The 17,057-nt window shown below is 36.6% G+C and overlaps 1 protein-coding gene across 4 annotated transcripts in view; it reads right to left on the bottom strand.

The window, feature by feature from the left end:
- The window catches only part of ROBO1 (roundabout guidance receptor 1), a 680,447-nt gene that overhangs the window by 75,308 nt on the left and 588,082 nt on the right, over nt 1-17,057 (bottom strand). For all 4 annotated transcript variants that reach the window (XM_058043544.1, XM_058043535.1, XM_058043553.1 and 1 more), the window contains 3 exons: nt 12,744-12,864; nt 9,549-9,687; nt 8,103-8,230 (listed from right to left, as the gene is read on the bottom strand). In XM_058043544.1, coding sequence (XP_057899527.1) covers nt 8,103-8,230; nt 9,549-9,687; nt 12,744-12,864 — 388 coding nt within the window. The remainder of the gene's footprint in view (nt 1-8,102; nt 8,231-9,548; nt 9,688-12,743; nt 12,865-17,057) is intronic.

The raw sequence follows: 17,057 nt of genomic DNA, 5'->3' as shown, positions 1-17,057 counted from the left end.
AGGCTTCTCTTTTCAGAGAAGAGAAGTTGTCTTTCCCCATGTTTTAAATGAACTGAGGTAATTTTAGGCACTGCTGCAATCTAAGTAGTCGTGGCTACAAATATTTATACTAAAGCCTTTTAAAAGAGTGAAAAAGGATGAATTTTAAATAAACTGTGCAGAAGTACAAAAAGATTATGATAGATAGATACTATTTGAAGAATTCTTAGGAGCTTCCTACTGCATTTTTCGACTTACAGTTGAAGATAGTAGAACTGAAAAGGAAACTGAGTGGGATTTTTTCCCCAGCTGTTTATGATAGCACAGAGTGCTTCTTGGAAAGGAGAGCTTGAAATCCATAGCAACCTTCTTGTAACAAGTTAAAGCTATTTGTGAGAAGTGGCCAAGGCCCATGATCCACGGATACCAACACACACTAAAAATGGAAGGACAATAAATCTCTGCAGTGCACTAACTTGTGATCATTAAAAAATGTTGGTTTGGGCATGCAGTACTCAGTGAGGAATACTCTCAAGTGAAATGTATTATTTCAAAAGAAACCTGGATTTCTTCTCCTGGGGATGCCATACCCCCCACATAGATACAACCAAGTCTACACTAACATCCCAACTTATGTTTCAATAATGTTAACAAGAAATTAACTGCGCCATATTAACAAAATTTAATTATAGGCAGCAAAAATTACAATGTGTAAGCATTCTATGCAAGCCAGGCTATCCACCACGCACCAAGAATTTTTACTGTCATCGAGGCAGAAATGGGAACAAGATGCTACAGGAAATAAGAATGATCTGCAAAAATAAAATAAAACTAAAAAAATCAGAGACACTTAGCCTGGTTTTCATACAGTTCTCTGTCAAAAAATGACAATGCTATCAAAAGTTGCTGGTAGTCTGAAAGGGCCATCAGACCTTGCTGGTGGACAACTGGACAAAAGCAGAACCCTCAGGTGACTCCCTGCTCTGTACTGAGACCCAGTGTGTGACCTTAACTGTGGCAAAAGAGAGAGCAGCTCTCTAATATGAGGAGGTGCAAGTCCTAAGCGGGCTCTCATAGGCCATGGAGAGACAAAAAGAGAACAGAATCCCTGCCAGTCCTGTGTTTAGAGAGCAGCGAGCATTTATGAGAACAAAACAAGCAACCTCATCCATCCAGACATGGACTTTGTTTTTGTTTCTCTCTCCTGTCATCCTATTTTATACTTAAAAGGATAAAAAAAAAGTCATCCCAAACTTTGGGAATTAGTGTGTGCTCATAGGACAAAAGAAGCATGTAAATACCTCCTGCAGAAAATAATAATTTCTATATAACAGTTCAGCCTGAACAAGGAATTTTTTTTCTTATACTGGAAGATTCTGATCCTGAGTCTTCAAGGCAATCAAGTCCACACACAAAGACGGAAAAAAATCATTACTACTAGTTCTTGAGTGTTATTCAGTACCTAGCAACAAAGTATTTTAGTATTCAAACAAAACACAACTCATAGTAAGAAATGGTACTCAAAACAGCTTATTAAAATTATGTTTGAATGCACTGTTATTCAGCACTTTTAAATTCTGTGAGACCAATTCAGAAATTACTGATGCAAGTAAACTAACAAAAGTAAGGGGCTGTACTGCATCACTGCATTACTCACAGGCTATGAACTAGGCAAAAATAAAGTGTGTATTACCTTTTTATAGATGTTCAGCGTAATTTAATAAAGCTGGTGTTTATTTCAGAATGAATGTATAGCAGAAATACTGTTTGCTGAACAACCAATTAAAATTATTTTTCCCTGCACTCTGATTTTATTCATTAACCCAAAAATCTTCAAATTAGACAACTTGTGGTAAAATTCTACTTTGTCTATTCCAAAGAAAGAATTATTGAAATGTTATCTTTAGAACAGCAGTCACACTAAGTCTGCAGCAGTGAAACTTGATACAAAAACAATTGCTTTTTCCACAGCCATGGGATTTAGGAAATTTCAGGCACTAGAAAAGAGCCTTCAGATTTTCTTTGCTATTTTTTTTTTGAGTGCTGAAGTACACTACACAAACCTACCTACTTCAATTCTTGCACTGAGTGATTAAAATGCACAATTTTTGAGAACTATACAGTAAATAAACCCCTTTCAGCTGTAAAAAGCCTCTAGCTTCAACTTATTTCTGTAATAACATTTCTCCAAATTATTTGGATGCCTGTTTACATGCTTAAAAACATCTGTCTCAAATCCTTGTTTCAAAGTACCCAACTGAAGGAAGGAATCTCAGAAGTTTTTATGTGTTATTCTCCTGTAAAATACTGTTGTCACTGTTGAGAGATTCTATGTAAAAAATCAAACCAAACCAGACCAGACCAGACCAAACTAAGCCAAAATCCATTTAGCACTTAAAAACCATGGAAGCAGTTATTCATTAAAATATTTAGAGACTGCTTCTTTTATCCACATTTTAGAAATGCTTCAGGAATCTTAGTGTTCATCAGTTGCCTCAGTAAGACAAGAACCTTCAGGGCTCTAATCTCCTCTTCAGACATTTTTCTCATTTCCTGCTGATTAACTTTTAAGATTCCTATTCTTTCACCAGAAATTGGTGGCAAACTCCTCAGATCCTTGATAGAAATCTGACATGCTATCAGAGTTTACTGCAGTCATTAAGGGGGAAATGGGCTCTTTAAGCTATGGAAATCACAGGAGATGGTCTCCTTCATTCATCCTGCCAAAAGTTTACTAATTAAAAAAATCCTGAAGTTCATTGGACAATCATTATTCTTCCTTCCCTTTTCAAGGGACTAGAGGCAGAATATTGCATCAAAACAGTTCTTTCAAAGGAAGAAATACTGATTTAAAGAGAGAACATGAAGACAAGTTCAGACCTAAATCCAATCCTAGTTTTAAAATTCCAGTGGTTAAATTCAGCCCTGAGACTGTGAAGGGTTCACTACAATGCATATTAATTGCTGTACAGCAATTGCTCAACAGCATTGCTGTAACCCCATAAAATTCTGAATTTTGTCATTGTTTTTTTAATGCTTAATGCATTAACACTTACAGCCAACTTATAATGTGTACCAGCAGCCTGACCCAGTGGAAACATTTATATGGTATCAGACAGATGAAAGAGCAAATGCTATTCCTTTATATTCCGGGTGGTATCTGCAGCTCTTTCCAGAAACCTTATCAAATAAATGTCTTTCACTGTGTGCCTTGAAGCTACCTTGCACAAAGAGGAGGTGGAAGGAGGAGGAAATTCCAGGCCTGAAGCATGTGCCACCTTTTCAGATTAAAATTCCTTGTCAGTTGACTCTTGCAGCAAAATCACAGCCAGGAGTCACTTATCAGAAGTTCCACTCTCTATCTACCTTGCAGACAAGCTCTGTTAACCCTAAAATTAAAGACATCATAATCTAAAAAGGCTTGGTAATCAGAGATTGCCACTGTAAAATATGAACTGGCCGCTACAATTTCCATAGGAATTCTTCTTTTTCTCTGCCAAACAGATAACGCTGAATGTGCTTAGTGCCTTTGAATGGCAAAATTTACATTTTACAGTTCAGTCACTACTGCAGCAGGTTTAGGTGTAGTTTTATATTGCACACTCCTCCAGAGCCACTGCTTGAATAGGGAGAGCTAAGAAGAACTCAAAAGATTCCTGTTCAAGGAAAAGATTCCAATCCACAGTCACCCACAGCCAGTGTTGGTGTCACTCTTGTGAAGTCCTGAAGCCAACTGAGCCACCTGAGCTGCTGAGTGTCACCCACACTGCCACTGCTGTGATGGTTCCTGGCCAGCTGCAGAGCAGGGCTGCCCCTGGAGCCCAAGCTCACACTGGTGTGTTCCAGAGACAACAGCTCATTTCACCAGAAATTACAGATTTATTACAAAATTAAATGTCAGACAAGCCAAATTGAGTACCGCGAATGGGAGCAAAGCAAATGGAAGTAGGTGAGAATATGTAAAACTTTTGGTTCTTAGATGTGCTTGAGAGCATTTTCATGGTTAAATGTAGGATTTTCAGATTCTTGAAGATACCCTACTTCCATTTACATTAATGGTAAAACTAATTTTCTCTTAGTACTGAAGTATGCATTCTTGGTAATTTTCTGTGTCTTAGGAACATTGTTTTCAATGATATATGTAGTAATGAAATATATAATATTTTCCATAGTCCTGCTTTGAGGCATAAAACTAAGCAAGTCGTAATAGAAACCTACAGACAACATGAAATGCATCTTGCATATATATCAATTACAATATAATATAAATACAATAAATATATCCAGCTTGCTTAGTGCTAGAGCAAGAGAGAAGTCCACTGGTTCCAGTGATGCCATTTTTTGGGCAATTTTTTCCTTTTCTGAAGTATACCAGCTACTTGGTGAAATATAAAGTGTTGGCAAAATATAATGTAGTGTACTCTGGGCTGCTTCCTGGCATTATGTATTGACTGAGGTATTTATTTAATAATTAATCATCTCCTGAATGAAATGCTTCCACATGTATTTAGCAATGTCTCTGGACGCCTTGCAGATGCAGTACACATTGCTGCAAAGTGAAAACAGAGGGTAGAGAACTCTCCAATTTTACGTATACAGAAACAACATCAGGATTACATTTCCTTAACTATTTAATTTTCCAAGGAGACAATAAGATAACTTGACAGCTTTAGGGATGGAAATGCTTCTAAGCTGCAGGAGTAAAACACTAAAGGAAGAGTTCAAACTTCACTATGTCAGTACAGAACTCCAAATTTGGTTTATGGATATGGCTGAAGTCACAGTAAAAATACAACATCTGTATGTAGAAAATGCTTATGGTCCCCAAAGTTAGGAGCCTGTACAGAGGAAAATATTCATTCCAACAATCAGCATCTGTGACGCCAGTGCCATGAGCAGGAAGAACATAAAAATGGAAATTATGTTCCCTCCCCTCTCTTGTATTTTCTACAGCTAACAGTTTATTACACAGAGAGAGAGGGAGAGCTGAACTATCTGAGCTGACATTTCCTATTGCAGGGACACAGCCTGGGCTGGCTCCCAGCTCAGAGGCAGCGCTGGGGCTGTGCCTGTGCACCATTCCCAAGCATTCCCAAAACAGGGAGCCCTGCAGGGCATGCATCAGGCACCAGGCAGAGCTGAGCAGGATGAAAGGGTCCTGTGGGATCCAGGGCAGCTCCCTGTGAGACCAGGATAGCTGTTCACCACCTCCCATCCACACCTCCGTATCTCAATTGCCCTGGTGCTGCACGCTCCACCTTTTAGTGCCCCAGATAACCCTGCACAGGAGACAGACACTGAGTTCAGCCATGGTGTGAGTGGAAATGATGAGTAGAGAAAAAGATAAATCCTTTCCTTAGTGCTGCCAAGCCTGAGGCCCTGAAGAGCATTGCTTGCAGCCCTGCCACATTTCACTCCCTGCCACAGTCCCTCCGTGCAGACACTTGACTGTAGCCATGATATTTTCTGAAAAATCCTTTCCTTAGGACTTTTTCTCCTGAGAAGCTAAGAGGCCTCAGGGACAAAATGTAAACAATGGTTACCTGTTGCTGTGGAATGCAACAGGTGCATCTGGGATTGGTCTCATGTGGTTGTTTCTAATTAATGGCCAATCACAGTCAGCTGGCTTGGACTCTCTGTCCAAGACACAAGCTTTTTTTGATTCCTTCTTTTTCTATTCTAAGTTAGCCTTCTAATGAAATCCTTTCTTCTATTCTTTTAGTATAGTTTTAACATAATATATATTATAAAATAATAAATCAAGCCTTCTGAAACATGGAGTCAGATCCTCATATCTTCCCTCATCCTAAGACCCCTGCGATCACTGTCACACTTGGCAGACAGACACTGTCCCTTTCCTGACAGGGACACACATCTTGGGCCACAATGACAGCTCTCATGTTCCTCCTCTGGCACAGAGTCTGGCACAGGAATACCACAGCCTGTTGCTGAGATACTGAAGAGGAAAAAACCAAAACCAAACCTCACAAATAACCCGAACCACTCAAACCCACACCAAGCCCCCTCCTTGCCCTTTGCTGAATTTAACATGCCTGCACAGTGGCAGCTGTGATGTCGGAAGCTGTGATTGGCAGTGCAGTCCTCTGTTTACAAATAGGCAACAAAAATAACTCACTTTGGCACTGCAGAACACACATTTACTAAACTCTACAGTCAACAGGTCATGTGATGATAACCAAAAGTGCAGAAAAGAGTTGCTAGTTGCATTCCTTGAATCACCCAGAAAAAAACCCCATAAAATCAAAAAAAAGCAATGAATCAACCAAAAGAATTCATTGAGCTGTGTGTCCACAGTCAGAGAAATCTTATTTTAGTACTGAAACAACATCAGTCTGCTTTTCTAGATATAGCATAGTCAAAAAGCTGAGCCTTTAGGAAAAAAAAAAAAATGTGTTTTAACAAGGGAAGAGGAGAGGAGGGAAAAAGAGGAGAAGGCAGAAAAAGGAGGAAAAATGTGAAAAAATCTGAATTGGAAATCCATTTGCTAGAGGAGTATTTTTTTCCCTCCCATAAACTTGGTCTCTTGGATACACTAATAAATGGATCTTGATCATAATTTATTTCATTACCAACTACAAATTGTCCCTGCACATTACAGTTTCTCACATCAATCCCTCCTATGAAGACATTAGTGCACACAAATGGCTCAGGAGGTAATCCATTCACACTGGGAAACAAATTATCCCATAACAATATCCTCAGAGCAAAGCTGCCACAGTGTAAATATCTACTGTGTAATACAAACACTTAAATTGGGATCTTGATGAATCAGGACTTAGGATGTGATCTTGTTCTTTAAAAATACCAGTTTATTATCAAAAAGATCTCATTCAATTTCTAATATCTATATACTTAAGTCATTTCATATCTATTAGCATCATTAATCTAAATGGGATTTCAAGTATGTTTTTGTTTATTATTTTGAATAGGAATATGAAAGATTAGAACTACCAAGAGTTTATTTCCAGAAATGTAACTGCTCAACCAGTCATCAAAGCAAATTTTCTTAATACTATCATTTTACAGTAGTAACAGTTGATTTAAGATGTGATCTTCAGAACAAATTATTATTTAAGAAATAATTCAGTCTTTTTGAATAAACTGTGCTCACTGCTCACAAGTTTATCCTTTATTCTCCAACACTGAGCAGGAGAGCTGGTTATTTTACAAACATAAGGTATGAGTTTTGATGTATAAACATCATGGTGACGAACAAAACAGAACATCTCAAAATTCTTGGTTTTATGAGAGTTTCAATGAAAGAATTCAATACTTTCCTAACAGAGGGACACCAAATGTTTCTGATGGAAAAAAGGAGAGCAGGTTCAGGGCAAGACCTTTCCTGTTACAGTAAATGTGTCAAACTAGAGGCCTGTTACCAAATAAAATACTTTTAAGCCTATACTTCCCCAGAACTCCATAATGACTAATTCCCACTGAACAGAGAAAAGGACAGAAGGACCATCAGCGCCCAGAAAAAAGCATCAGGATGACATCATGGCCTGTCTGCTAGCCAGGAAAGGAAGAGAGGGATTATCTGAATAGTGAACATCTGGATTGTGTATATAAAGGCAGTGAAGGATTTTTATACATATTAGTTCACTGAGTTCCACTGAATTTTTATCTTACAAAGAAACAGTAGTGCTACGATACGCTTCAATAATGAAAAAGCAACAGGAATTCCAGTGGTCTGGGTTAGTGTATTAAAAGATACACAAACAGATTTATCATTCACTACTTCTCTACTATATTTAATTGGAAAAACTTGGCAGATAGTTTAACTCACAACTCTTTCTTTTTGAATTAAAACAATGCAGCTTAGTAACACTGAATTTCTTCTTTCTGTGTTTCAGATATAGCAAGTGACTTGATTTTGAACTTGAAGAATTGAAATTCAAAACATACTCAGTTCTCCATCCCAGCATTGTAAAGACTGCTTAAAAAATCTTACATGTGAAGTGTTTCCATTTCCTCAGAATACAACTCAAGACAAATTTGTATTTTCTCTATATTTTTATCTCTAGAGTTGTTGTACAAAGAAAAATCAACTTATTCTAGTACAACATTATTCAATCTCATTCTTAGAAAAGAAACATTCTTACCTTGAACTGTTAAAGTTGCTGATGCCTCAGCTTTTCCAACCATATTTTCTGCAACACAAGTGTATGATCCCATGTCTCCTGCCATAACTTTCCTGATTTTCAAGGTATGATCATCACGGATTTCGTATCTTTAACATACATAGTAGTTAACAATGAATAACAGAACTTTGTACAATTTCTGTCAAGGGTAAAAACATGGGGGATTTGGTCTAAAAATATTCTTATTTCTGTATTTCCCACAAGGGAAAAAAAAGTATAGATAATTATAGTTTGATAATGAAAAATAAAGTTTTAAAACCAAAATATACCCAAGTATTTGAAAACCTTATTTTGATATTTTTGCACACAATTGCAAAGCCCTATTGCAGAACATTTTAATTGTTAGAATTATTTTAACAAGTAATTATAACAATATTTATTATTCTCCATCTGAATGACAGACTTTTTAATATGGTTGAAAAGAAAATATTGTTCCAAAAAAGATTAGAATTGCTTGAAATTCAAGATAAATCACAATTCATTCTTTTTTTTCTTTTTTTCCTGGAGGACCATGTGGTCTTTTACCAATTTCTTTCCTTTCATCACTTTTCTCTCTTTTATATATAATGCAGTCAATGTGTTTCTATTTATGGTAAGTAGATTTTTCTCCTAAAAATGATAGTTTTTATTAAAGCTATAGACTACATTACCTAGAAGCTGTATTTAAAAAGTGGCCAACTTACAAATCCAACCCTGTTAAAGTGTTTCTACTTTCAGTCCACTCTCTGGAAGTTTTTTAAACTGATAATTAGGATTTCAAAGTAAATAAATGAGTATTTAGTCTATCTCTATATCGATCCATCACAAGATGTGTTTATTTTTAATAGTGTGTTTTACTTTTTGGCCTGAATTACAGCAACACCAAAAAAGTTCATTGGAAACCTAGCAACAAAAACATGTATAACCAAGGCAGCTTTCTACATTGCCAGACTACATTTTATACCAATTGCAATTCCAATATATACTCCTTGATGTTGTAATCTCTTTTAATATTTGTTATACATTCTGCAAAACTTTCAGTAATCACAAAAGACTCTTCAGGTGAAGAATTAATCTGCATCTGATACTACTGGCTGCACTTGGTTGTTTTATATTATATTTTATATTTTATATTTTATCTTATGGTTTTTTATATTATATTTCTATTATATTTATCTTATATTTATATTATATATTTTATGTTATATTTGTCAGGTGTTGTCACAACAAAAACTTGAAAACAGGCTGTTCTTAAGTTTCAACATAACTTGTAAGTTCAACTGGAGCTCAGTGCTAATTAGAAATGTTTTATTGGATCAAGCCAGGCCTTTTATATTCAAGACAAAAATATGCTAGCTGTCAATCACTGAGTGGCCCCATCACACACCAAACCAGATGTTATAAAAAGGGTAACTGCAAGTACTGCACCTTGCTTTGGGCAGCTCTCCGTCATCTTTCCTCCATCTCACTGTAGGGACTGGGTCTCCTCTTGCCTCACACTTAAACTCTGCACTGTCCTCCACAGTCACTGCCAAATTGCTCGGTCTCTTCACAAAAGATGGTCTCTCTAAAGGGAAAGGAAAGGAAATCAAGGGTTAATCCAGCAGATCTGTGTCCAGACTGCACAGGATCTCTGTGAGTTTGCTCACAGGAGTCAGCAGCAGCAAGCACTTCATGCAGTAATTTCCAATGCTGCGTTTGAAAGGCAACTTTTTCTTCCGCCAGCACACATGGAGTAAAACAAGCAAAAAAAACCCAGAATGTCCTCTCTGTAGTTTTTGTTTAGATTAATTGCTGCACACCTATGCTCAGACTGTCTGGAACAAAAAGGTGACCTCAGTACAGGCTGTGTTGTTTTGGCAAACCCTGTGCATTTCAGTAAAGGTGTCGATACACTTTTCTGTAACAGGATTCAAAGCTGCAGGGTGCTGGGACATTCGTGCTTTCATAATTCCACATCAGGCTGCACTGCAGTGAGGTTTGCACCCTCCCAAGGATAGAAGTGGTTTTAATAATTTCAGGAATATTCCAGGAATGACCCATCTAGAAGAGCAGCACCAGATGACAACAGCATGTCCATAAAAGAACTGGGAAGGTTTAACAGGAGAGTGTTTGGCAGGTTCCTTTGCCTAAGGCAGATGAACTTTTTGTCTATAAACCTGTGAAAGCTCTGAGGGAGTTGAGAAGGCAGTTGCATGTTTTGACTTGTATGTACTAAAGATATAAATATCATCCCCCTGGAACTGCAACAGTCTGAGGCCATTGGCACCATCAGGAAGTGTGAATGGCCAAAAATACACCACAAATTTCTCACAGGAGCACAAAAAAACCAGACAGAAGGATAAAGAGACAATCCCACACTCTTCATGTCTCACATTTGTGTTTGAGAAAAGCAGTTCTAAATATTACTCTGGATTTGCAGACACAGAGATTCAATATTACAAAAACTTCATGGTTCAAAAAGGAAATGTGACCTGAACAAAACCTTATTAAAAAAAAATCTTCCTTTGTTCTAGAGGATGTCCAGACCAGCTGGACACTTGTGTTGTAGAAAAATTAACTTTGCTGGCAATGGTAGGAAATAATGTTAAATGAAATAGCAAGTTGATGTTTAAGCTGTCAGTTCTACCCTGAGTTCATATACAAGAAGTGAGAAATAAAACAGAGATCTACAGACATAAATCTAGCTGTGAATTAAAAAGACACAAATATAGACAACCCCCTACCCTGGCCCCTTTCTTGTAGGTGCTGAAAAAACCAAACCTGAATGTAAGAAAACAACATCCAGATTAAATCTCAGAATAGGAATAGTTTGGGGAAGAATATTTAACTTAAATATGCAAGAGAAAAAAGACTGATCTGGTAAGACCAAGAGTGCTGCCCACAAGAGGCACATTGTTCTCCAGATCAGTTTCCTGAAGGAAGAGTAATGGACTTCCAGGAGTTTTTGTCTGCCCATTTATAACACTCTTACTGAAATGCAGAAACGGATAAGGGAAATCAACACTGATTTAAGAATCTGTCTTTGTCACATGATTATTTGGTACATACAAGGAAAGCTTAGCAAGGACCACTTTGAAACTTTCTAATATTACAGTTTCTGGCATGCAATCCTCCCTCTGATCTAAAGCAGAGACCTAGAAGCAAAAGTTCAACTTCTAAATAACCAAACCTCATAAATAGAAGATTAATGTAGAAAAATTTAAAATATGAAGTCAGCATATTACTTGCGCTTTTTCACGCATATCCAAGTCTGAGTTGAAAGAATAGGGTGTTTTAAAGATTTCTAGACATGGGCTGGTAAGAAATTCAAACCTTTACTGACTCATTTGAAAACAAAATCTTGCTACTTTCCCCAGGCTGAAAATCTGAAATATGTCTGACAGGAAGAAGAGATGAAGAAAAAGCCAGACAGAGCTCTGCCTGCAATGCACCTCTCTCACAGGTTTTTAGCAAGAGAAGTAATTTTTCAGCCTAAGTTATCAAACAGTTCAGCCCATGACTCCCTGGCTGGCAGCAGACTAGTGATGAGCTATTACATGGTACAGTTAAATAGGAGCCTGGTGCCAGGACTTTACTCATGTAATTACAATTTACTTTTAAGTTTAGATTTTGCTTGAAAGTTCTGAAAGTAAGTCTATTTGACAATAAACTTCCTCCCCTAGTGCTTCAAAAGTGTTTATACAAAACCAAAATATACTAGTACAAGTTCCGCAGCTTCTAAAGGGTTACACACCACTTTCTTCCTGAATATTCAGTTTGAACAACTTTAAGATGGCATAAAACCTGTTTTATTTAGGAAACACCTAAACTCTGAACAGGTCTTCAAGTTGCCTGAGTCCTAGCTCAACAATGTAGGGAAGACAGATAAAAGTGCCAAAGAAAGACAAGACAGCTCTTAAACATGATTTTAACAAAAATAAAACCACCAACAAGCTACTAGTACTGCAGTAGCATTGTGATGGAAACCAGTGTGCTTGGGTGGTCTCATCCTTTCCAAAATGCATTTTTTTTTATTTTTTCCAGAAACAATCAAGTTGTCTCAAGCCTCCTCTACTTTAAAGTAAAATAGGTCATATTTTGAAGAAATACTGAGACTGCAGGTGGACTTAGAGCTTCCCTTCTGATGCTGCAACAAAACATGCAATTTTCAGCTAAGCTCAGCTATCTTAAATGAAAACAGATTTTTTTTTTGATCAATAGGATCACTTGAACAAGCAGATCTGTTGTAGTTTTACAACACTCAGCACACGTTCCTATAAATGGATAATTACTCCAAATACAAATTTAGAGTAATTTTGATTCTCTCCAGTAAGAAGGAAAAATTAAGCCTCTGCTTCTTAAACTTGTTAATTTTTGTTTTGTTCTTATTTCACAATACTGATCATGGACACTGGAATTATTTTCAGTTTGAGAGTTAAACACAAAAACATCTTCTAATAGGAATAAATTGTCCAAGGTGGGCTGCAGAGCCAGTGACTTCCTTCTATTTACTAGATCACAACCATGACAAAAACATTTTCAGCACTGAAAGGGAAATGGATCAGAATGTTTAGAGAAAGGCTTACCAGGAAAAACGAAAGATGTACATTTTCATCAATAGAGTCCAAAAGGAATTCTTACCTAAAACAGTGAGCTCTGCAACTTCACTTTCACGTTCTCCAACCATATTTGTTCCAACACAAACGTATTTGCCAGCATCGTTCTTTCTTGTGTACGTGATCATGAGCTTTCCTCCTCTGATCTAGGAAAAATCAAGGATAACAGAAATACTTCAATATGAATTATCGATTTAATAAATAATATCTTAGAAAATATTTTGTTCCAGATAAAACAACAAGCCATCTCTGGCTTTCCATTTCACAAAAAAAGTGGAAAAAATTACCATTAGTCTAATTTCCTTCTCTTATGCAAACAGCTTGTGTTTTAGTTTTATATTAGTATTTTAAAATCTCTGAGATTTGGAGACTTGTTAGTTTTTTTCTTCATTCTGTGTAATGTATTGCTGGTTGCTCACCAGCCTGTTTAATGCTTGTTAGCCAGAAGGACTACAATTCCTTCCCATGTACTGATACAATCAGGTGGAGAGTAAAAATTAGCACAAGACATAAATCTCATTTTCACATCAAGTGCTGCAATTACTTTTTCTTGACAAGAAATATGCGCACACTATCCTGCTGCTGGTTGTGCTCATTATTATTCATAAATTTTGTGTTGTTTTGGTTTTCATTTCTTAAGGAAGTGAAGCAAATTCTTTATTCTTTAGTTCTTCACCTTAAATAAAGTAAGTTTGAACGATGATAAGCAGATGAGCAGAAGCAATTATATTCTTTGAATTCAGCTTTTGGGAGATAACAGAATTCCAATAACCCCCAAATCAGAAAACACACCTTTGCGATTCAAAATCTTATTATATTATAAAAAAATGTACATTAAATGCATATGAAAATAACTGATATATTTTAAAGGATTCATTCCCCCGTTCTATTGACCAAATGGTTGAACAAGTTACAAAGTTCACCAAAATGCAGCAAAATGCACCAATATGCAGCTGCATATGTACCATGCTTACTTTGATATACAAAGAAAGTTCCTTAATTACAGCAGATACATTCTGAAGTGCACATATGCTTACAAGCCGTATCACTTTTGAAAACCACTGCAGTTCAAGCCATGGGTGGAAGTAGACAATAAATAAAAGCCACATATGAACCTACATGAAAGGCTCTAATGTGGTCAGTGACAAGGAGGAGAGTGTTCTCAATACGAGGTATTTAGCTCCAGTTGCCTGCAGCTAGAAATCTATCCCTGGAAATTTGACATCTCGAGCAGTGTTGGGCTCTGATTGCCACTGTAGGATGTACAGGCACAAAGATGACAGTCAGTTATTGAGATAAATGGACACGCACGTGGAGCGTAGACAGTGTTGCATACAAATTTCATTCTGTTGCCTTTGGCACTCATTGCTTGAGAGCACAAGAGAAATGTCCTTTATCATTCAGAAAGCTGGTAATGCTGAAATTTCAGTGGAGATTTGAGGCATGAGGAATGAAAAAATAAAGGTGACCTGCAAACACACATTTTTCAAGAATTGATAAGCAGTTTCAGATTGCTGACTGCCTGAACTGGTGAGCAGGGGAAGAAGATGTAAACTATAACATAGTTATAGTCTGTCTGTATTTATTTCTGTTTTACATGTCCCTAAATCACAGAAAGCAATGATTTTCCAAATCATGTATGCAAAGGACTAAAAAAAAAAAACAACATTTTTTAATTACTTTCACTTGCATTTTGGGGTATTTGTATATCCAGATACATATGCAGAAATATACACCTTTTATGTATATAAATACTGACCACACTGGATAGAACAAAGAAATGTATTTATATGTCACAAGAATTTGCCAACTCATCTGATGATTTCAAACCCATGTAAACTGAAATCAGTGATTTTTGTGTATGTCTTCAAAATCTAAATCCTAGTGACATTCAGTAGCATTTGTGCTCCTCTGTTATTTTATCACTTAAGAAAACCCCATTCAAATCCACCACAATATGACACAACTTCATATCTTGCACAAATTGTAACCTTAAGCAAGAACAATCCGAGGAATTTCTAGTCGGGATCACTATGAGAATCTCTTCAAAGTGTAGATGGAGAGAAGCATTAAAGCAGAAACAGGAAAAACTAAAAAGTCATTGAAAGCTGCTTTTCTTGCAAGTTATTTGAGATTTAGATAAAGAAGGAGACACAGAGGAAACATTCCCTCATGGATGTTGAGGCAGACTTCCTAAGATGTGACATGCATGCTGAAGGAGGCCATGCTCACAACATGGAATTCTGAATGCACGTGCAAAAGGGTTTCTTTTGTTAGGTTGGTTGATTTCCTTAAAACATGAGAAGGGTTTAGAACTTTAGCTACAATGACGGTTATTCCACATGGAATTGTGATAAATTACACAGCCACAATAAAATGTCCCACCAGTGAATGTGGAATTACACGTGTCTGTAACTGGAGCAGGCACAGATGGCCAGAAGGAAGTGAACTTCCCCTGGTGGGCAACTACCAAAATTCTTCATTGCATTTTAAAAAATTAGGTACCCAACATCTCAACAAGACTGGACAATCCCTTCATTTTAATATGACATTGCAAATGAAAACTCCAGCAATGAACAATTTATGTTGGCAGTGTGCAGTATTTCTTCTCAACAGGCAATCCCACAAATACCTACGGGCCACAGACCAATGGCTTTGAGTAAAACAGTACACAATGGAAGACATGCATGTGAAATTTGGTAGGAACACATAAAGAATCACTACTGAATTTGTCTTACTAAGTTCATATCCAGTATTTAGAGCTGTAAATAGTCAAGTCACCTTTGGAGACAGTACATGAAATCTTGCAAATTACAACAATTCATAATCTGTGTATACTTAAAAGCTAATGAAGGCATTTTGATTTGGGTGCTCTGGCTCTTCTCATATTTTTGCTGTTGTCCCAAAGTACACCAGCTGGACTTTATAGCAGCAAATGATATAATTTGCAAAAGTCACAGGCAGTGAGTGTACCATTACATCCCAAACTGCCTGCAGAGTTGTGACCATGCTGAATGCCAAGAGAAGTCCCTTCTTCCTAGTAGCCAAATACAGAAAACAGTTCTATTTCACTATTCTAGGAGATATGGTTGTGTCATGGGAAAAGAACAGCTTTGCTAACTGCCAATGCTAAAAGTCTGATTCTGGAAGTAAGTGTCATGTTTCATTTATACCAAAATGAAGCCAAGGCACTTTTTGACTTTTCATGCCTCTTCAGTATCTTGTTCTGTGGCTACCAGCAAATCTATCAGGGATTTACTAGTAGGATAATACAAGAATAGCACTGAATTCATTAGAGAAAAAGATTGTGATCAGCATTTCACAGATGATCTTCAGCTGCCTGTAAGATGTATGAGTTATTGTATATATGCTAAGAAAATATATGATGGTATGGTGAGTTACAAAGACTTTTTGAAAGCTATTTTCTATGACCTGCCTGTCTGACCGTATTTTGCTCCTCATCAGTAAATTGCTCATTCAAGCAAGTCCATTTCATTTATTTCTTTAAACAATAGTTGGAGATGCTCATACAGAAAACTCTAGGCACCCACAGAGTTAACTAGGTCCAGAATTGTAAATTATGACCACCCAGCAGCAAAAAATCATATACAAATAATGAATCAACTCAGTCAGCCAATAAATCAAATCCATAAAAACTTACCCAAGGGTTCTACAACATACCACCAAGAATTCGGTATAGCTGTACACACATATATTCTTATTCTGAGACCATATTTTATATACCTATGTGTGTTGTGTATATGTGTGTAAATTTCTGCATGTATAAATCCATACCCATCTGTCTGTGTTATGAAATATTTTTATATATGTGGGTGATTCATTTACTTTTCACAGAAATGTGGTATGAAATATGAGACAGAATGAAGCCATAAGAGAAATGCTTGGGGAGTCCAAATATAAATGTGAGTGACATTTTCTTTTAACTTTCTTTCAGTTTCCAGTTTATTTCTATTTAATAAATGAAATCTGCTCTGTTGCAAAATAATAAAAAAATAATTTGAAAGCAAACAAATTAATAGGAAAAGCAAATTTAGACTGAAGAATGAAATACTGAATTCTTTTTGTATATCCAGGGTTTCTGCATATGTGTTATCACAAATTTCATATATTTTAGTCTTCTATAGTACAGCATACACCAAAACACATTTTCTTTCATTTTCTAAATTGAAAGTGGTGGGCATGTAATATTAACCTGCCAGACACTGCCTTTGATTTAAAAGTGTTCCATCTAATTATGAATAACAGTACAACAGTCAAAGTACAAGGTGAGGCCAGGCAATTGTAATTAATAGTGCCACCAATGTTATATCCAAGTGAA

The sequence above is a fragment of the Melospiza georgiana genome, chromosome 2 (genome assembly GCF_028018845.1).
Source record: "Melospiza georgiana isolate bMelGeo1 chromosome 2, bMelGeo1.pri, whole genome shotgun sequence".
NCBI classification, from domain to species: domain Eukaryota; kingdom Metazoa; phylum Chordata; class Aves; order Passeriformes; family Passerellidae; genus Melospiza; species Melospiza georgiana.
The sequence above is the reverse complement of the archived record's forward strand: the minus strand, read 5'-3'. Positions and strand labels throughout refer to the sequence as shown.